Genomic DNA, 16,153 nt, shown 5'->3' with positions numbered 1-16,153 from the left:
TTTTAAACAAAACAACATCCGCTAAATTGCGTTCGCTAAACCCACCAGACTCCATGTAAATATAATTTTAGCATCGTAAAGACCATTTCATTCAAAGTCGACAGAAGCAAAATAAAACTATGAAAAGCCGTTTTGGGTCGTCATTCCACTTTTCTAACCATCACAACTGTAGTTTTGGTTATAACAAACACATAGTTTACCGATTTACGAAAAGCAGTGTTGGGAAGGATACTTTCAAAACGTATTTCGTTACAGAATACAGAATACATGCCCACAAATGTAATTTGTAACGTATTCCGTTACGTTACTCAATCTGAGTAACGTATTCTGAATACTTGGATTACTTCAGGATTACTTCCACATTGAATTGCGTTTTATAAGTGTAGAAATGCAGCTATCACATCCAGCTTACTAAACAGGCCTATAATGGTGTGTTCTTTTTATTCCAACTAGCAGAATGTGCACCTGAACAAGCAGATAGATTATTGTATTGGTAGTCCGCCGCCCCACCACCAAAATCTAACCGCAGTCTTGCTACCACGAGCTAATTTTAGCTAACGTTAGCTGCATGTCAAACGGGCGAGGCGTCAGTCTTTAAACGGCCTTGGAAGCTAGTAAATCAGCACGTAGGAGAATATAAAGTCGCACGTCAATGTTAAAATAGCAAGGTGACCAGTAAAACTACAGCAGACGACTACCCTTGGCTAATTAAAAAAATAGCTTACCTTAAGATGCTTCTTCAGGTTGGAGGTGGAGTAATTTGGACGCTGAAAGGAGGTTGGTTGCTGGCAAGCAGAGGCTGCACTGCACAGTTATATTTCATTCTCCCTGTTCGTTCTTTAATGTGAAATGTTGTTTGAATTTCCAAGATAGAAATTCTTAAAACTTATTCCTGCCCTGGCTCTGTCGTGCCGGTTCCGACTCCATTGTGACTGATCACGCAAATAGCTATTTTTTTCGATTTCATATCGGGGCTTCTGGAAAATGCATAGAGTTGCCTTAATTTAGTCAGAGTGAAATAAACTCGTGAAACGGAGAAGTATCGTCATGTAATCCATTGATTTCAACAATGTAACTGTATTCTAAATACCAACGATTTAAATTGTAACTGTAACGGAATACAGTTACTCATAATTTGTATTCTGAATACGTAACGCCGTTACATATATTCCGTTACTCCCCAACACTGACGAAAAGTGGTCTTGAGACAAAGACCGGTCTCGAGAACCACAACACTGGTACACAGTGCCATGGTTAGCATTGCTATCCCTCTATCATGATTGACAGGTCGGCGTGTAGCCACACCCTAAAGCATCCCCTACTTTATCGTCTATTTTACTCCTAATTATGAATTACTAAATGAACATCATGCTGTATTGAAGAAGACTTGGAAGCAGCTATTGAATCCATAAACTTGTTAGGACAATATTGACTGAGGTAATAAATCAAGGGAGAAATAGGGTCCTTTTCCCATAGACCTCTGTAGAAACTGACTTCTTTTTGCAACAAGTGGAGAAGTTGCCCCAAGCTGGTCACCAGAAAGAATTCAGGTTCGCTTTTCAGGCCTGGAGGTTGAGCAGTGTTTTATCCCAAACCTGGGTGCAGTGGTGGAATGTAACTAAGTACATTTACTCCACTACTGTACTTAAGTACAAATTTTAGCTACTTGTACTTGACTTGAGTCTTTTCTTTTCTTGCAACTTTCTACTTCACTACATTTCAGAGAGAAATAGTTTATAAAATAAAATGTTTTATTCTAAATTAAACTTCCCAACAATATAACTGCCTACAAATCCAGCTGAAATGATTGACCATTAAATACTTAGTTAATTGAAAACTGTTTGGATCGTTTCCAAATCGTTTCTAAAATATGAGGATTTTTCTGCATCAAGTACTTTCACTTTCAATAATTTTAAGTACATTTTTCTGAGGATACTTCTTTACTTTTACTTAAGTACAATACAGGACCTTTACTTGTAACAGAGTATTTTTACAGTGTGGTATTAGTACTTCTACTTAAGTAAAGGATCTGAATACTTCTTCCACCACTGCCTGGGTGCATTACAGTTAAAAACTCTTCCCTCCTAGTTTTGTCTACGCAGTAAAAGAAGGCACAGTACGTTAAGGTCGTTGCTGAAGAATAATTGAGTGGCCATAACCTTTAAAAAGACACCTTTTTTCATCTTAAAATGTCCTTCGTCGTCATTTATTTTTGCTGTCTCTGCTGTAATACAAATGTCAAAAGTTAAATACCATATTGTTGTCTTTGGAGGCGTTGTCACACCCTGATGGTGCATTTAGTGGAAAAATTTTTTGTCCCTTGTCTGTCTTGCTGTCAGTCTACAGCATGTTCCCCAAAGAGGAACACTTTTCCCCTCACGTTGGCACAAAGCTAGAGTCCTGGAGAAATGCAGGCTCACAGTGAATAAGCCAACTATTCATGTTATGTTTCAGTGATAAGAGATTTGTCCCCTAGATGTAATGCTTTCAAATCGATTGTGTGAAAAAGAAAGTTTGATGTTTCTTCTTTCCTGAGATATAGAATGTTTTTCAAAACTTTTTTTGACCCATTTTGTTTTTGAACAATATTTGACTTTAAATCTTTTAATATGACAACTTACAGTATATGGTAAAACAAATGTTTAAATGTGAATAAGCAGTGCATGTGCAGTGGTGGAACAAGTATTCAGATCATTTACTTAAGTACTAATACAACATTGTAAAAAAAGTCCTGCTTTCTAAATCCTACTTACTACAGAAGTATTATCAGCCAAATGTATCTAAAGTATCGTTCTGCAGAAAAATGGCCTCTTTGACTGAATATATATAAATATATATCACATAATATAGACACATTAAACACTGATCGATGCATTAATATAGCTGCTCGAGGTGAAGCTAGTTTTAACTACTTTATATACAGTTCGTTTGGTCCAGTGGTTCCCAACCTAAAGGTCACCAGATAAATTCTGAGGGGTCGTGAGATGATTATTTGGGAGAGAGAAGAAGCGGAAGTTCTTATGAAATATTGAATCATTTTATTTCAAACACTTATTTAAATAAAACTATCTTAGAACTTCCGAGGGGAAATGTCTCTTTGATGGAACTGCAAACAACTCCCAGACATCTGAAATGTGACAAGTGGCCTCAACTAGACACTGTTTTTTTTTGGCAAGTGGTCAACTTGAAATCATAGTGTATTTCTTATAGATATTTAATTTGTTTATGTGAAACCTTAATCTACAAATGACTAGTAACTATCAAATAAATGTAGGAGAGTCAAAACTAATTTCCTTGGAAGTATAAAGCACCATAGAAATGGAAATACTCAAAGTGCATAAATGTGTGTGAGAGTGAGTGAGCTCACACTCCCAATCCCAGTAAGCACAGACCACCTGGGTCCAGCAGCGTCAGCCAATCACACAGCCACGTCTTCCCCTCAAGCAGAAATGCTGATATTGTCACCTTGGGGAGGACAAAAGTGTAGACTCAAGCTGCTTTTTTTCCGAGGGTTTTCCTCCGAACGTCCCTGTTCCCAAAATACCCAAGCAGACAGTTAATTTGCGATGACATTCTCAGCTGTGACGTGAAGGAAAAATGACTGAAACTAAATACAGTGCGGTGCTTTTATGCGCACAGATGGTGCTCGCACAAACCTTCAACGTTACAATGCAATTTGTCTGTGATTGGCTGTAATGGAGCAGGATAATCACCCTATCTCCCGTGAGAAGATGCCGTGCAGTAATTATGTCTTTTGTTTCATTTTCAAAAGGTTGCAATCATTCTTAAGTGTCACTTGATTATTTTTAAATGTGGATATTTATATTCTCACGCTCCACTTCCACACACGCGCTCGTCAAAGTAAGTGTCTCTTCATCTCCTCTGACTAAACGTCATGTTCAGGAACTGGTTTTCAGCAGAAGAGAACCCACCCCACCCCCACCAATCGTAAAGTTTGAGTCATGTGTCGTGAGCATCTCTGATAGTTATCTGTATAATCATGACATCCTGTTAGTGTGGGGGACAATTACTGGCAATTAAGATATGCTTAAGTCAAAATTGCTTGCCCCTGAAGTGCACATGCTACTCTTCAGTTTAGTGTGTGTGCGTGTGTGTGTGTGTGTGTGTGTGTGTGTGTGTGTGTGTGTGTGTGTGTGTGTGTGTGTGTGTGTGTGTGTGTGTGTGTGTGTGTGTGTGTGGTTACACAGCTGCAAGTATTAACAAGTTGGCTCTGTGTTTACAGTGTGTGTATGCATCTAAAATGGCTCTACAACAAAAATTGTATTGTGAAATTGTAAAGAGAGCAAAGACATGTAGCGTATACAATAAATACCATTCAAGAAAACCCAAGCAAAAAATACAACCAGAAGCATGCGGATGAAAAAAAAACAATGAAAAGGGCTGAAATTAATATTTATTTTTGTTTTTATATTCCTAACGTAATCTGTCCTATCAATAAAAGCAAAAAAAGGAATAGAAATAATCTTTAAAAGTGATTAAAATTCATCCTGAGGACGACATACGTATATTTGCACCAAATGTCATGGCATGCCATTCAATTGTTTGGGAGATATTTTAATCGGAGCTAAAAATGTCAACCTTTTGATGGAGCTGAAAAAAGGATAGCATCATCATTTCCTTGAGTTTCATCCTCAGGGGACCATGAATGTCTGAACCAAATCCTTAGCAGTCTTATGTAATAAAATAGTTGACGAAAAATTTCACTAAAAGGCCGGACAAAACAAAAGGATCTTTCACTTAATATGCGATTAGAACCACCAATCACCAAGCAAATATTCAAGTCATTTCATAAATATATTTGAAAAAGAAAATAGTTCAATTCAAAATATTTTTAAATAGAAAAGACTTTATTGTCAATGCACAACCTTATGTACAACAAAATGTGCTTTGCTGTGCCTGAATATAACAGTAATAAATACTCTAACATACACTCGTTCACAGTCATTTTCATACAAAACCTAAACAGACTTATTAAAAATAACTTTCCTAAAATATGAACACAAGCAGAGTATATTATTAAAGTAACAAATAGAATTGTGTCATTAGTATGAAAGTTTGCTGATTTTAGAAGCACAGCACTCAAACATTAAGTATGCCCTTTAAGCCCCTGCTGAGTGATTGACAAAGAATTGATCATTTTGTTTCTCAGAAAGGCCAGATTCAAATGTCACACTTGATTCTCTCAATCTGTAGAGTAACAGAGGAGTTCAGTCAAATTGTCATCATCACAATCAACCTGTCAGTCCAAAACACACTTCCTTTGAGCAACATTCTAACTGTTTTGTATCACAAAGGAATGTGAAGTGATTGACTCTACTGACAATTTATTAAGACATATATGTATTGAATAAGTTACTATATATAATAATCCATAGAACATAACCTATAGACCATGTTTTCTTAGCTTGTTCATTGGTGTAGTGAATGCATCATTGGCAGGCTTGCTCATTATCCTCATCACTGAGCACAGAGGGGATACACAGGACGCTGCCAGAGATAGTGAACAGATCTTCAAGCATATGAGCATATAATATAGTATCATAAAGTATATTCATGAAATAAAACATGCAAGGATTGGATATGGCATATAATATAAATATACTGTATATATTTTTTTTATAAAATAAATAAAATATATTTTTTATACATATATGATATTTATACTTTTAACAAAGTTTTTGTTTCAAAGCCTGATATATCTTCTTCCTCTGTGCCATATAGCTCCATTGTTGTTTAAACTGGGTGACATGTTCCTTCTTTACCATAAAATACACACACCGTAGTTTATTTTGACTCAATCCCACATTCACCGTCCTGCCGCCACAAATACTCACCTAATGTGGATTAAACCGCTGCTGAACATAGTTCCCAACAAATGCACAATTTCCTGCTGTTAGTTTGATGAAAACTACAGCTGTTGTAGAACATAACTGAACCTCTTTTTTTAAAATAAAAAGAATATATCTGTGACCACTGTTTTAAGAGATTTTCCTCCTTAGAAGAAGAACCTCAAACAACATCTGTTCATATTCAAGTGACAAAAACCTCTATATTCGGTAAGTAAAGGAGGAAGTCGTGACGATGTTAGTGTCACTACGCACATATACTGGAAACCTGATCTGTTTTTAACCTATGCCCTGAACAATTTAAATTAGTGCAAGACCACTAGAGGTACTTATACGCCCCCACACACACACACACACACACACTTACACGCACACACACACACAGATTTCTGATTACATGGGTCGTCATCACACACTCGTTCATCACCAGCTGTGGCTGCCTGCAGGTGTCTGTCAACGATAATACACCTGCAGGCCTTTAATCACTGCTCGCCCCATTGGTTTGTTCCATTCAGGCCATCAATTTCAGAGATAACGCCCCCTGTTCTCCCTGTAGTGACAGTGAGGGGCGCTTATATACCAGAAACCATGACATCATCCCACATCTGAGGGGGTGATGAAGTGGCACATGCTCCCCTGACAACTGAAAGGTCTTGTGGTTGTTTACCAAGACATGAGCCTGCAATGGGAATTACTTCTTATAAACAACATGGAAAAGCTGAAATGTAACAGTTACTGGGTGTTTATTTTTATATATATTATTGCAAATAACTGAATATGTGTAGCCTAAAGTATGATGTCAGCTGTTCATTGACTGTCTACATCTTTAACTAACTTCAACTAGACGCAATTACAGCCACAGGAGCAGCTCTGCGAGGCCGTACTTTGGTGCATTAGTCCTTTGCGCTAAATGCTAATGTCAGCATGCTAACATGCTCACAATGACAATTGTGACTTGACAATTAGGACTTAACACAAAGTACAGCTAAGGCTGATGGGAATGGCATTAGTTTTGCAGGTATTTGGTCATAAACTAAAGTACTGGACAAACTTAACCTGCTAGCCATCGCTAGAACCAATACTGCTAAACGGCTAAAACAGTGATCCAGCACGTAGAACACAGGGATGTTTTGATTGTCAATATCAGAAATGGTTGAACTAGTCAGGATCAATGGAAGCACATTTCCAGGATAATTGACTGACATTGAGCCGAAGGCGACGACATCCCCTTGCTTTCGAAAACTCTGTTCGTTTCGGGAATCAACAACAAACTTTGAGCTAGCAAGCTTCAAGCTGATAATGGCAAGTTTTGAAGTAAATTTGGATCGGGCAACAAGGCAGGCCTGCCTGGTTCTTTTGGGGAATGATTGTAAAGATTTACAAAGAATGTGTTTATGGCATTTACTCTCTAACTGGGAAGTTTTGGGATCGATTGGCGGGGATTGCTATGGACTAAGTACACACGGCGATACACTGATAAGATCAAATGGCGTTTAACCATGTATCCAGCTAATTTAAATAGCTCACGTTGCTGTATTGTGTGAACAGTTAATGTCATTTAATATTGTATGTGGCGTTTTATTTTGCGGGGTGCAAATGTTCCACCCAAAACAAATTCCTTCCCGGGACTATTTTGCAGAGCCACCGTCGTTGTGTCCGGAGCTTAGCGCCGCCCAAGACAATTGTGATTGTTTTAAAGAGATGCAAACAACCCAGAGCAGTTTTTTCTCCTATCCCAGTATGTATCTATGGTGTAGCCTGACCTTACTCCACAGCGCTGTGGAGATACATGTCTGGCTATGCGAGACTATACATATAATGTACCCTACATTTAACTCCCGTATACCACAATGCAGCGCGGTCGTGTTTTCCCAGAGGAGAAGAAGAAGCAGAACCAACCGCGAAAACTGAAAAGGAAATATGGATCGGGCTTTCTAAGCTAAACAGTGGAAATGTAACATGCAACATATATATTTTTTTTTACTATTCTTCTGAGTGCTCGGTTTGCTTCAGGGAAGTATTAGAAGTATTTTTGTTTCGGGTTTGTTTACATGTGGCTGGGTGCGGCCGCTTCCGTCACACAAATAACCGGCGCATCTTCTGACACAAGTCACGCAACGATGTGTTTTCAGTGAGTGTCCGAAATCTCATTGTTGGTCATCTTACTTTAAAAAAGTAATTAGTTACAGTTACAAATTACTTAATAAAGTAAATCCCAAAAAGTAATTGAGTTAGTAACTCAGTTACCACATTGTAAAAGTAATTAGTTACTCAGCAAAGTAACTGTGACGTTATTTTTTATGTTCTATAACGCTATTACGTTCTATAACATCTTTAACGTCAAAGCTTCATAAGATTCGAGTTGCTTGAGGCAGACGTGGACAAAGTCTTTTTTCCTGGGCATAGCGTGCATGTTACATAAACATTCTTGCCTTTAATTTCAATGTGCCGGTACTTCCAGTTCGAGAACGCTACCTTTGAATTTCCCTGGCTTGTCCCCATTGTCGCTGTCTTGAGTTTAGTGGTAGTCAGAGCGTGCAGTGAGACAGCGTGAGCAGGCCATCGCTCTCTCCAGGCAGCTGATGTGTAGCGAAAGCCACCTCGCGCTTCATTCAACCAAATTATAGTAACACGTCACTTTACATTCTCAGTAACGATAACGGCGTTGCAACGATGGGAAAAGTAATGAATTAGATTACTCCGTTACTGAAAAAATAACGCCGTTAGTAACGCCGTTATACTTAAACGCTGTTACTCCCAACACTGGTCATTCCCTATGTAGTTCACTATTTAATAAACACTATATAGGGAATAGTAACTGAGCGAATGAGGGTTTCGAATGCAGCTCTCACTTACACATTTCAAAATGGCGGCAGAATGTTCCTTTAAAGATTGTGTAAGTGTCCCTCTACCTTGGTACGCTCGTGAACAAACAGAAGCAGTCCTGTCTGGATAAGTGGAGCAGTGAATACCTCCCCTATGTGTTCCTCCACTGAAACTAATTAATTAAAAGTAATTTAATGGAGCTGTGCACAGAACAGACAGAAATAGTTGCAGGAACTTGCGTTGAATACAGAGAGCCAGAAGACGTGGTGCATATCTAAATTTATAGGCAATGTATTTATCTGATAAATTGATCAGATCACAGAAATAAATGTGAATGTAGTTCACAATAACTGTTCATGATTGTGAGTGGTGCAGTGCACTGCTTTGTTTCTCACTGTAGCATAAATGAAAACGGGAAACACAGTCGAGTGCTTTGTCATGCAGTATAATTTTATTACAAAAAGGTTTTATACAAATTTAACTTCATAATGGCAATGAACACTTGTATTTATTATATTGATAACACTTTACCTATTGCCCTCTATGTCATCTGTGGCAGGATGTGACTCAGCACATTGTGTATCATTCAGCAAAATAAACACCAGTAACATTCGTTTCAGCACCATTCTCTTTCAAGAATGTTGGCCATGAACTCATATGTAACATAATATCATAAGTCTTAATAAATACACATACTGTACACAAAGCAGAAACAAAAACAATAGCAGTTCCACCAAACACAAAAGGACACTTCATATTTAGCAACGACCAGAATGAGTGGAAAATAAAAGAATCAAAATGCAGTTAGAATAAAAATAAAAACGAGTCTGGGAATGACCAAGTGGATCTCTTGTTTTTTTGTTTTTTTTTTAATAAAATAATTGGAGAAAAACAATGTTTGCAGTCAAATGATCATTTGTCACTTCATGATCTTGCTGGGATCAGTTGTTGAAACAGAAATCCTCCACGTTGTTGAGTTTGATCGTCTGCAGTTCCTGGCTGTCCAGTAGCCTGTAGCTGAAAGACACTCGGCTGACAAATTTCCCGCTGGACACCATCCTCACCACTGTGTTATCACAGCCGATCTTCATGTGGGCTGCGGGGGGAAAGGAGGAGAAATATTAAGTCTTTGTATTGTATTGCATTAACTGACCAATCACAATGCTTGCGGTCTGCGTCGACTTGACGTGTAGTTACATTTTTTGAGAGGTGCGCGTCAGGCTACGGCGACGCAGAGGGGTCTGCGGGGGTCTGCGGGGCTAAAATGGCCTTAAGTTCAACCAGTTTGGTAGTTTGGTCTCGCAGTGAGAAATCTCCTCTGTTGTGTACCTAGTGCTATAATTATTATGAGTCATATTTCTGTATTAATTGTAGTTGGGTATTATTCTCTCTCTCTCTCTCTCTCTCTCTCTCTCTCTCTCTCTCTCTGAGATAATGTCTGTAATGATTTAATACTATAAATAAAATGTAATTGAATGGAACTGTGTCTGCGCTGAAGTATGGTCTGGCTACACCGCTTATCTATTCTGGGATAGGGGGAAAAAGCTCTGGCTTGTTTGTATTTCTTTAAACCAATCACAACCATCCTGGGCAGCCCTAAGACCCGCATGCAGCGTGGTGCTCTTGTAAAACAGATAGGAGAAGGGGGAGGGACATCTGGCGCGTGAGAGATGTGCTGGATGTCAGGCTTTATCCCGGCAATGTACATCCGGTAAGCCAGATTTCCTGTTTGATGAAGATGGAAGGGAGGAGATGAGTGTGTACTCACTGGGTCCAGTGAAGGAGATGCAGAGGTCTGTGATGGGCAGCAGCTTGGATGTGTCGATGCCGTTTCCTCCCAGCAGCTGCACAAAATCTCCTGATTCTGCACAACCAGGCATGGACCTCTGTGGAAATCAACACATGATGGGATTATGACATGTGGCAAACACAACCTACATTTAATTCATCACAGTGCATTGACGCTGATTTTTTTAAAGACCACGTTTTCATTTAGTTTTAACTCTTAGAGCACTTGACCCATCAACAAGGGACCCTACAGTGATGAGTAGGAATCGATATTCTTAAAAAATGTTCAATACCCGTACCGATACCAACACCGTGATTTCGATACCGGTTCCTGAACGATGAGATTTACTCCTTAGCTATTGAAATTTGGTTTTGAATGATCAATACTCGATACTAAGGAGGCAATTCAGTTGGTGCCTCAAAAGTATTGAATTCTGTACCCAGCCTTAGTGAGGTGATTTCGTTTGACTTAGTCTGAGATAAATTGCTCAATAAAATGTTTTCAAATTAGCCTTTTTTCATATCCTGAAAAACAACGGTTTAGGAGATACAAGGTTTTCAATGACAGCGACAATATGATTATGTTCAGGAGCAAAAAAAAAACAAAGTAGCTTGATATCCTTGGAACATAAGAAGTGGTAGGGAGCAGCTGGGTGGTTGAGTGTACAAATCACGTGCAGGTCATGTCCTCTGATGTTCCTCTCACCTCAGCCTTGCTATATAATTTATCTCTAACATTAAACCTGCATTAACTGAATTCTTGGCCACATGGGGGCAGCGTAAACCATCTGTAAACACTGACATATTATCGGTGTTTAAGTTGATATGGTGAACTTGTTAGAAAACAGTTGCTTATTTACCGACCAGCAGATACAGAGCAACATTTTCTGGGTATTAATAGCCAAATTGCTGCCGTGTGACTATTCTCACCTGGGAGCAAATAGACACTCCCAATTATTTTTCAGTTTCATTAACATTGAGAGACCATAACATGGTCTTGGCAAAGGTCTGTGATCTGAATGATTTTCTAGTTTGAAGTTGTATTTCTGCCCATCTGATGATTGAAAGCCCAATATTCATACTTCTTTTAGCTCTGGTTTCGGTCTCTACCAACTCCTAAATATAATATCTGTCTAATTAGCTGTTAAATGGTCCACAATGATCACCAGCTCGTAGCTTACGGTCTGTGTCTGCTTTTTGGTGTTGGGCAGGTAGTGTACAGCGGGTTCTAGAGCTTTTTCACACACAAAAACTACTGTGGAAATGATGCTGGCGAGAGCAGTGAGACTCAACCATAACAACGCATTTTAATGAACGGGTCCATATGATATCATCCTAAAATGTATGCACATCAAAACGTGTGATATCTTACGAAATTAGGAGACTCCCAGGTGGGTACGTGACGCCAGGTGGTCACGTGACGCCGGCTGGCTATTAGGCCGAGCAGCAGTTGCTAGTTTAAGACGCTACAGAGCTTCGCGACGCGGGCTACGGACCTCCATCATAGCTCGGTCGTATCAGCGGCAGTTAGTAGATGTAGATGTAGTAGATGTTTAGCCGAAAATGGGTGACGTTTCGACGAAGATTGCAGTTAAATTTAGTCCACAAAATATGAGCATTTTGCCGCAACAAAAGTCAAGATTAGGCACCAAAACGACTAAGACTAGGAAAAAGATCGTGGTTTGGATTAAAACACACCCAAGGAACTTTTGGTAGCTTTTTGAACAAATGGTTCATGAGAACGGGCTGACCATAAGCAATAAAGTTGTGGGCCGTAAAACCAAAACAATGAGCTGAAAAATGCTAAAGTGCTTCATAGGGCTGGGGGGAACTCCAGAGTTGGGTGATCATTCTCTCTGGGTTCTTTACTATGAGCGATCACTTTCATGTTATACGTAGTTATGTGATCCATTATTAATATAAAATATTAATTTTAGACCTGTTTTTTTCATACAGGTATGAGGACTTCTAAAGCCTCAATAAAATTTAAAGAATGTGCATGATTTAAAAGTCTTACTTTCAGCAAGCAGGCAAAGCATGTGCAATTAATGTAGCATAATAACTATAAAGTCAAGGTTTCAGGGTCAGTTCACTCAAATTACACCAGTTTTCAATCACGTTTTACAGAAAGTGGGTAATAGTATGTAACAGCTGCGATGTTTTGCGATTGCTATTGTTTTCCTGATGTGATTTTGGGCTGCTTTGAGCACCCTGAACCAATTTCAATTGATCTCCGTCGTACTGGAGTAGTGGCAAAACCTTGAGTAAAATGAGATGAGGAGAATAATCAAAACATAGACAAGGACGAGGAAATGCTAACGGTGATATTGTACCGACATTAGTGTTTTATGTATTTGTTCACCTTGGGAAAGTTGTTGTAGTGTCCCAGGCTGAACTCTGAGACGTCGATCGCCACTGGATAGATGATGGAGAAGCTGCAGTTCCTGTGCTGCTGCGGGATCACCATTGTGTAACTGCCCTCTGGTGACTGGGAGATGACATTACAGGCTGCGAGGAGACAGGGAATGGCAAAAACAGGCATGTTACAAGGATTTCCTGGATGGATTCTGAAGGTAAAGCAGGTGAAATACACCCAGACAAAGTACAAGCACAAACAGTTTAATGCAAATGACAAAGAACATAACCATATGTAAAGGTGCTTTTATAATGAGTACCTGTTCTGACAGAGCAGATAAAAAATATAAAACTCTTATTTATAAAAATGCTAGTTGTATTTCTGATTAGTGGAGTCAGGTCTGGTATCATGAAAGTAAATGAAGTGGTGGTTTTAATTTTAAAATGGAAATCGACACATTTTAGGTTTAATTTGGCCTTTAGATTTAATTTTTTTGGTCTTGTCCCGTTATTTCATGGTCCTGATCCAGAACAGTGATGGCAAATTGTCCCATGTTGCTGCAAAGGATGACTGAAGCACCCTGCCAGGCTTGTATCATCACCACAGACTCCCACATTAATCACTCCACAAATGGGTGGAAGCTGAAGCGGCTGCATTTGTGTGCCTGTTTGCTTTTTTTGTATGAATGTGATGTACTTACGGAAAGGATTGATGTGTTTCCTCACTGTCAGGGTGAAGCTGCTGCCAGTGTTGTGAATGCGGAAGAAGACCATGGCCACGTTCTGAGAGGAGCGCACGCTTCTCCTCACTGATCCTGAGTCACAGTAATCCACATAGCGCTCGTACAGAGGCAGCGGGTGATCCTGGGAGCTCGGGAACTTCTCTCCTTTCATCACCCAGCCGTCAAACACCTTCATGGGACACATTAACAGGGAAAGTAAGATTTTTCAGATGCAGTCACAGATGCATTTGCACTCTGGCTGATCTTACTCTGTGGTAAACACATTGAACTAAGTAGCCTACTGATGGTTTAGACTATCTTAAGTGTACTTAAGTGCTGGGTAAGTAAGCAGGTTATGTACAATTGCCTTATGTTAAAAGGAGCTTTTTGTCTAATCAGGAAGTGTTTCTAAGCTTAGTCAAGCAAGTTGACTGACCCCAGTATGATGGCATGAAAACAAGCACAAGCTGTCACATTTAATTTCTTCCCCAGTGATTACTGACTTTATACATAGGAATAGATTAAATAATAGACCTAAGAAGCTGTTTCTTTGTAACAGGAGTAAATGATGTTACAACTAAGGCTGAACATCTTAAAATAAATCATTTTAATTTGATATTTTAGTGCCACTTCCAAGAACTAGATGTTGTTTCATGCCTGATTGAGGGGGTTACGTATAAGAGGAGGAAAATTATATTTGTGGGACAAGTTTTATAGTTTACCGTGATTAAGTCCCCTCCCCTGCAGTCGATGTCAACATTGTCATAATCCACAGTGAGCACTTCGTTGGGCTCTGCCATGAAGAAAGCAGCACAGCTGAGCTGAGGGCGCTCTGCTGTGAAGGTGAACTGACCCTCCACTGCAACCATGTCCAGACAACCTGATAGACAGTCGCACATCCGTTAGAGTACATGTGCCAATCATAAACAAAACCAAATACCAGGTGAGAAGATGTATTTTGTTTCATTCAAACCTTACCAATAGATTAGTCTTTTGTATTTCTTTGTGCCTTTAACCTGTATCCCCTATTTTGCTCCTCTGCTATTCAAATACATTTGACATGTTATGCTAATAAAACCAATTGAAACTGGAAAACTAAATTAGAGAGAAAAGGAAGTGTTTCATAGCGTGTTTCTATGTCCTGTTTAAAATTGACACTCAATCATTTTGTAGTGAAGACAGTGTATGTGAGAGATAAATGCATGTAAATGTGTCCATTTATCTCGCTCTCACATAAAAGTTGTGTCCTTTTGCAAGATATGGGCTAAAATATAGATTGCATATGACTTACGTAAAGGTCGTCGGTACATTAACTCTTCAGGTGTTTCTCTCTTGAGTTCCGAGTTGAAAAATGAAAATAATTCATCTTTAGAGATCTCATTGTTCTGCAGAGAGACAGAGACAGACAGAGAGACAGAGAGACAGAGAGACAGAGAGAGAGAGAGAGAGAGAGAGACATGGAGACAAAAGTGTGAATTCAAAGTTTAACAAGAATGTGAATATTTACAGAAGTGAATAACAACAAAGTTGAAGTACTTACCTCTATATATCTGGAGTCTCCCTTGAGTACAGACAGACACAACACCAGAAAGAAGAGCTGCTCTCGGAAAGTGCGCTCCATAACACGCATCTCTGTCTGCAAGGCGCACCTGAGTGGAGAAAGTGTGGGCAGCTCTGTGACCAGCACTGCTTTTTATAGGCCCAAGTGCGGGTCTGGTGTGTGACATGTTCGCTGTCACACACCGTGGATCCCCCCCTCCACTCCCCCCGCCCAATTACGTCCTCGGACCAAGGCATGATGGAGAAGCAAGTTGAGAGAGAGAGAGACAGAGAGAGAGAGAGAGAGAGAGAGAGGGAGAGGGAGAGACCATCTCACACACACACACACAGACATTATTTTATTCTTTTAATCCTCATTTGAACAGCATTTGTTGTTGCTTGTTTACTTTCTGTTTTGGATTCTATTGTATTTTAATCAAATGTCTTTTGTGTGAAGCACTTTGTGACTCTGTCTTTGAAAGGTGCTATATCAAATAAATTACTTACTTACTTACTTACTTACACACACACACACACACACACTATAGAGATTGCATAATAAAGACATGATATTCTGTATATATAATATAATCAATCCTAATTTTGTGTTAATTTTCATAGTTTGTGTGTGTGTGGGTGTGTGTGTGTGTATATATATATATATATATATATATATATATATATATATATATATATATGAAAATAAAACAAACTACATCATTACATCTTTACTATATATATATAGTAAAGATGTAATGATGTAGTTTTTTTATTTTCATATTGCTTAATAACTTTTGTTTTCATATTTCTGTTTCATATTTGCCATACAAATAGATTTATATGATTAATGTAAATCCTTCCTAATATTGCGTTAATGTTCACTGTTTGTTTGTTTGTCAGCCGCAGCTGATGCCAAACGAGGCTCAAACAGCATAAATCAGATGTCAGTATCCTTCCTCAGTGCTGAGCATTAAATAGCTGACCCAACTTAATTTAATGCCACTACACTGTTTTAATTCTGACCGGCCACTTTTCTGTCTTCTGCAGGTCAAATGG

The 16,153-nt window shown here is 39.0% G+C and overlaps 1 protein-coding gene across 1 annotated transcript; it reads right to left on the bottom strand.

Annotated features, from left to right (window-relative positions):
• Positions 1-9,122: 9,122 nt before the first annotated feature.
• On the bottom strand, positions 9,123-15,231 carry LOC120544969 (corticotropin releasing hormone binding protein). Its single transcript, XM_039778877.1, has 7 exons — positions 15,099-15,231; positions 14,850-14,943; positions 14,281-14,438; positions 13,538-13,748; positions 12,844-12,989; positions 10,462-10,579; positions 9,123-9,789 (listed from the first exon to the last, which is right to left on the bottom strand). The coding sequence occupies exons 1-7, from the start codon at positions 15,186-15,188 to the stop codon at positions 9,635-9,637; spliced, it is 972 nt and encodes a 323-aa protein (XP_039634811.1). The 5' UTR covers positions 15,189-15,231; the 3' UTR covers positions 9,123-9,634.
• Positions 15,232-16,153: the final 922 nt, after the last annotated feature.

This window comes from Perca fluviatilis, chromosome 17, assembly GCF_010015445.1.
Source record: "Perca fluviatilis chromosome 17, GENO_Pfluv_1.0, whole genome shotgun sequence".
In the NCBI taxonomy this organism is placed as follows: domain Eukaryota; kingdom Metazoa; phylum Chordata; class Actinopteri; order Perciformes; family Percidae; genus Perca; species Perca fluviatilis.
The sequence above is the reverse complement of the archived record's forward strand: the minus strand, read 5'-3'. Positions and strand labels throughout refer to the sequence as shown.